At 45.1% G+C, this 6,179-nt stretch overlaps 1 protein-coding gene across 1 annotated transcript; it reads left to right on the top strand.

Annotated features, from left to right (window-relative positions):
• Nucleotides 1-440: 440 nt before the first annotated feature.
• On the top strand, nt 441-2,465 carry LOC144821444 (uncharacterized). The gene has a single exon (XM_078678534.1). The coding sequence runs from the start codon at nt 441-443 to the stop codon at nt 2,463-2,465; it is 2,025 nt and encodes a 674-aa protein (XP_078534660.1).
• The last annotated feature ends 3,714 nt before the right edge of the window (nt 2,466-6,179 follow it).

Consider the following 6,179-nt stretch of genomic DNA (forward strand, 5'->3'; position numbering starts at 1 on the left):
GCAGCAAGCCTGATTACGAAGAAAGCAGCATCAACAAATCCACACTGAGGAGAAACTGTATGAATGAACAGAATGTGATATGGCATTTAATACCAAACGATACCTAATGCAACAAGAAAGTGTCCTCCTAGGGGAGAAATCAAATAAATGTACAGAATGCAATAAAGTGTTCTGAAGGAAGAAGAATCTAAAGCGGCGTCAAAGCATTCACACTGGGGAGAAACCATATCAATGTACAGGATGTGACAAGGCATTTATAACAAATGCAGAGCTGAAGCGACATCAAAAGGTCCACACTGGTGAGAAACCATATGAACGTACAGAATGTGACAAAGCATTTATAACAAATAGAGAGCTGAAACAACATCAAAAAAATCCACACTGGGGAAAGATTGTATGAATGTACGGAATGTGACAAAGTATTTATAACATATCAAGAGATGAATCGGCATCAGAAAATCCACACTGGAGAGAGACCTTATGAATGTACAGAATGTGACCAGGCATTTAAAACAAATGGAGAGTTGAATCGGCATAAGAAAATCCACACTGGAGAGAGACCTTATGAATGTACAGAATGTGACAAGGCATTTAAAACAAATGGAGAGTTGAATCGGCATAAGAAAATCCACACTGGAGAGAGACCTTATGAATGTACAGAATGTGACCAGGCATTTAAAACAAATGGAGAGTTGAATTGGCATAAGAAAATCCACACTGGAGAGAGAACTTATGAATGTACAGAATGTGACAAAGTATTTATAACACAAGGAGACCTAAAACAACATCAGAGAATCCACACTGGGGAGAAACCATATGGGTGTACTGAATGTGACAAAGCATTTACAACAAATAGAGTGCTAAAACAACACCAGAAAATCCACACTGGAGAGAGACCTTATGAATGTACAGAATGTGACAAGGCATTTAAAACAAATGGAGACTTGAATTGGCATAGGAAAATCCACACTGGAGAGAGAACTTATGAATGTACAGAATGTGACAAAGTATTTTTAACACAAGGAGACCTAAAACGACATCAGAACATCCACACTGGGGAGAAACCATATGGGTGTACTGAATGTGACAAAGCATTTACAACAAATCAAGTGCTAAAACAACACCAGAGAATCCACACTGGGGAGAGACCGTATGAATGCACTGAATGTGACAAGGCATTTATTACCAATGGAGACCTATTGAAACATCAGAAAATCCACACTGGGGAGAAACCGTATGAATGTACTGAATGTAAAAAAGCATTCCGAAGGAAGCGGAATCTAAAGCATCATCAACAATTCCACTCTGGGGAGAAACAGTATGAATGTACAGAATGTGAAAAGGCATATATAACAAATGGAGACCTGAAGCGACATCAAAAGATCCACACTGGAGAGAAACCGTATAAATGTACAGAATGCGACAGGGGATTTATAACAAATGGAGAGCTAAAACGACATCAGAAACTCCATACTGGTGAGAGACCTTATGAATGTACAGAATGTGACAAAGCATTTAAAACAAATGGAGAGCTGAAGCGACATCAAAAGGTCCACACTGATGAGAAACCAAATGAATGTACAGAATGTGACAAAGCATTTAAAACAAATAGAGAGCTGAAACAACATCAAAAAATCCACACTGGGGAAAGATTGTATGAATGTACGGAATGTGACAAATTATTTATAACAAATCAAGAGATGAATCGGCATCAGAAAATCCACACTGGAGAGAGACCTTATGAATGTACAGAATGTGACAAGGCATTTAAAACAAATGGAGAGTTGAATCGGCATAAGAAAATCCACACTGGAGAGAGACCTTATGAATGTACAGAATGTGACAAGGCATTTAAAACAAATGGAGAGTTGAATCGGCATAAGAAAATCCACACTGGGGAGAAACCATATGGGTGTACTGAATGTGACAAAGCATTTACAACAAATGGAGTGCTAAAACAACACCAGAAAATCCACACTGGGGAGAGACCGTATGAATGCACTGAATGTGACAAGGCATTTATTACCAATGGATACCTATTGCAACATCAGAAAATCCACACTGGGGAGAAACCGTATGAATGTACTGAATGTAACAAAGCATTCCGAAGGAAGCGGAATCTAAAGCACCATCAACAATTCCACACTGGGGAGAAACAGTATGAATGTACAGAATGTGAAAAGGCATTTATAACAAATGGAGTGCTAAAACGACATCAGAAAATCCACACTGGAGAGAAACCTTATAAATGTACAGAATGCGACAGGGGATTTATAACAAATGGAGAGCTGAAGCAACATCAGAAGGTCCACACTGGAGAGAGACCATTTAACTGCACTGAATGTGACAAAGCATTTAGTAGAAAATCACGTTTAATGCAACATCAGAAAATCCACATCGAGGAGAAACCCTATGAATGTACAGAATGTGACAAAGCATTTAGGACAATTGCAGATCTGAAGTGACATCAAAAAGTCCACACTGGAGAGAGACCATATCAATGTACAGAATGTGACATAGCATTTATAACAAAGGGAGCCCTAAGGGAACATCAAAAAGTGCACACAGGAGGAGGAGGAGCCAAGCCGGCGACCAAGATGGTCGCATAGAGACTCGGCTCCGCCGACCTCCGCTCCCAGACACAATATCCTGAAATATATCCTGAAAGCAGTAATCACCTCCTGCTTCGGGAGTGCAAGCGGCGCACCTGCCTTCTCCTCTGATTCGCCTCCGTGGCTCGTAACCGAAATGGCACAGTCCGGAAGTTTGGGGCCTAGCCCGATGGAGAGCCGGGACCTCACGTGAACAGAGCAGCCAGCACCTAATGCAACAACAACGGATGATGCCGAATGAGTCTGCCCAATCGGAGGTGTAAATTGCTGATTTTAAACTACTGAGGTATCCTGTTGCCCCTCTCTGGGGATCACGGTGTGTGAGGTGGACCATGAGCGACTGGACCCTCTTCCCGACCTCGATAGATGCGGCCTAATCGAAAACAATGAGCCACGACATGCAAGAAGCGGTGTAACTGCCTAGATCGCCCCACCTGGACATAGAATTGAACGAGGAGTGTATGGCCCCCGGGGGTCTGATACTTCTGGGCTGACTTGAAGAGCTCTTCAGGAGCTATTGTTGCCTCGGATACCGGTATTCATCCGTTATAACCCCTATTGTCTTGGGTCCGCTGTTTGTGCAAGGAGCTGCGGGCCAGTGGAAAAGTGTTTTGAGGGCCCAACTGACGCTGGTTCCTCCTGGGCAGATTGTGAGTAAGAACTCAGTGTGTTGTGTATCATCTACCCTTGAGCCTTGGGACGCTGCCAGCAGATCTTTCGGAAAATTGCTTATCCCGATCGGAGTTGGTGATACTTTGGGACAAAATGGCGGCGCGACCAGAATCGGACAAGTCCCAACAGTGCTCCTCCAGAAGATCCAGGACTATTCAATCCAATAGACTGGACCGATACACTGTCTCCAAGGGCTCCCCGGGGGAAATAAAGAAGACATCATTGGGCCAGAAGATGGAAACCCTTGATGCTAAACTAGATACGGTCACGATCGAGATGGGGCTAATCCGGACTGACCTCGCAAAGACCAATGAAAGATAAAATCACTGGAACTCAAGTCTAAAAGCCTAATTGATGACGTGAGCCAGTTGCAGCGGGAAGTGCACGATCTCAAGGCCTCAAGAGCACTCACGAATCGTAAACTGGACGATTATGAAGGAAGGGTGAGGCGCAATAACGTCCGCATTCTAGAAGTACCTGAGAAAATGGCACGGGTGCTGCGATATAAAGACATAGATTGAGGCGGCAGCGACGAAGTGCGGGAACAGGGCAAGGGGATGGCCGAATGTAGGCCCTCCCTCTATTTTCTACCTCTAGTTAGTTGTAGATTAGTATCGGGGTGCAAGGGGGCGACAGGCACACTGTTAGTTGGGGATGCGCATAAGCGATTTGCAGGGGTGCAGGGTTGGGGTGGAGGGAGGAAAGTTGACGAGTTTTTTGTAAGGGGTTATGTTTCTTTAAGTTTTGTATTATCGATGGCATCAATATTTTGACTTGATTTACTTGCAACAGACACCAGTTGATCACTTTGTTTTCTCTTATGATGATTGGGGGTAGTGAGCTTAAGATTATAAGTTGGAATGTGAATAGATTGTGGGACAAAATCAAGCGTAGTGTGGTTCTTCAGTATCTTAGACGCCATGCATCGGATGTGGTCTTGCTTCAGGAAACACATATAGTTGGGAACCCATGTATGGCTATGCATAGAATGGGGTACAAATTGGTTGCTCACGCTGGGTTTACTTCTGGGTCTAGGGGGTGGGTATCCTGATTCGAAAGACAGTTCCCTTAGTGATAGACTCCACGTGGGTGGACGACAGAGGGAGATATGTTGGGATCTCGGGCAGATGGGAGGGGCGTGTTCTTACCCTCTTATCGGTATATGTCCCCCCCGGGTTTGCAATCTACCTCATTCTTTGATTTAGGGCAACTGTTACTCAAGCTACCGGTGGAAATCTTGATTGTGGGCGGTGATTTCAATGCTGTTGTTTCTGGGATTTTGGATAGATGCCCCCCCCCCCGCCCCCGGGATACAGGGCGTGCCCAAAGGTGGTTGACTGATTTTATGGATGCAATGGGTTTGGTGGATGCATGGAGACTGTTTCATCCCGACAAGAAGCTATACACTTTCCACTCTGGTGTACATGGTAGCCTCTCGCGGTTGGAATATTGTCTGGTTCCAGCGGCTCAGGCATCCTATATTGTTGAAGCTGTGCATTTTGCTAGGGGCATCTCTGACCACTCCCCACTTTGGCTTCGTTTTTGTGTTGCACCGCACTCAGCTGCTAGGATAGCTCCTATTAACCAATGGTATTTGCGGAATCCAAAGATCCGTAAGGCCCTTATAAAGGCACTGGAAGGTTATTTTAAAGATAACGTAGGGTCTGTGTCCTCTGGTATTTCTCTTTGGGAAGCATTTTAAATGGGGATTAGGGGTCAAGCGTTACTCTTAATAGGAGGGACGAAAAAGGAAAGGAATAAAGAGATCGTTGAGGCGGAATTTGAGATTAGAAGAATGGAGGAGGAACTGGACCAAGGGGTGATGCAGACTAATTTACATCTCTTAAACCTAAAACAACATGATTATAAGTCTCTAGTCACAGATGGGTCCAAAACTCTCGGCAGGGAACAGAAAGGATGGCTCTATGACCTCGGAGATAAGGCAGGGAAGTTAATCCCTTGGCTGGATAAACGAGAGGGGGCTGAGCGTGTGGTCCCAGAACTTGTCACAGATGAAGGAGAGTCGCTTACAGAACCCCAGATTATTGTGGATAGCTTTGCGAGTTATTTCCAAACTGTTTATGCCTCGGTTTCTGACTGGCCGGAGGAGGACTCCCATCTACTGCTTTGGGATATAAAGCTCCCCTGTTTGTCAAAGGAGTATAGTGACTTTATGGTTAGTCCTCTGACTACTAATGAAAGAGCTTAGGATATTCGATCGTTGCACTCAGGTAAGGCGATGGGGCCAAACGGACTCCCAATTGAATTCTATAATCTTAGGCCAGATAGATTGGTCTGTTATTTTAAGGGTATGTTTGATGAGGCACGGGAGAAGGGGATCCTGCCTTGGGACCAGAGAGTGGCGTCTGTAGTAGTAATTCATAAGGATGGTAAACCGAAGAATAGATGTGCCTCGTAAAGGCCTATCTCTTTACTAAATGCTGAGCCCAGAATTTTTGCCTAGGTCCTCTCTAATAGACTGGTGAAGGTGATAAACGGGTTGATCCACCCGGACCAATCGGGGTTTATCCCCCATAGAAATACTGCCTTAATTTAAGACGGTTGCATGGTGTGATTGCCAGGGCCCATACTCTGCAGGAACCAGCCGTGGTCGCCTCCCTGGATGTGACCATGGCCTTTGATACCATTGAATGGTCCTATCTATGGGCGGTCTTGGCTAAGTTTGGATTCGGGCCCGATTTTATAGGCTGGGTGTGGTATTATATGCTGAACCACTCGCCCAGGTAGTAGTTACCGGACGTGTTTCGGCAACATTCTGTCTAGGGCGAGGCACGCAGCAAGGCTGCCCCCTCTCCCCACTCCTTTTCTCCCTGGCGTTAGAGCCCGTGGCGGCTTGGATCCGCTGGGAGCCTTCAATTCGGTGGTCCCCTGAGT

Source organism: Lissotriton helveticus, chromosome 1_1 (assembly GCF_964261635.1).
Source record: "Lissotriton helveticus chromosome 1_1, aLisHel1.1, whole genome shotgun sequence".
Taxonomy (NCBI): domain Eukaryota; kingdom Metazoa; phylum Chordata; class Amphibia; order Caudata; family Salamandridae; genus Lissotriton; species Lissotriton helveticus.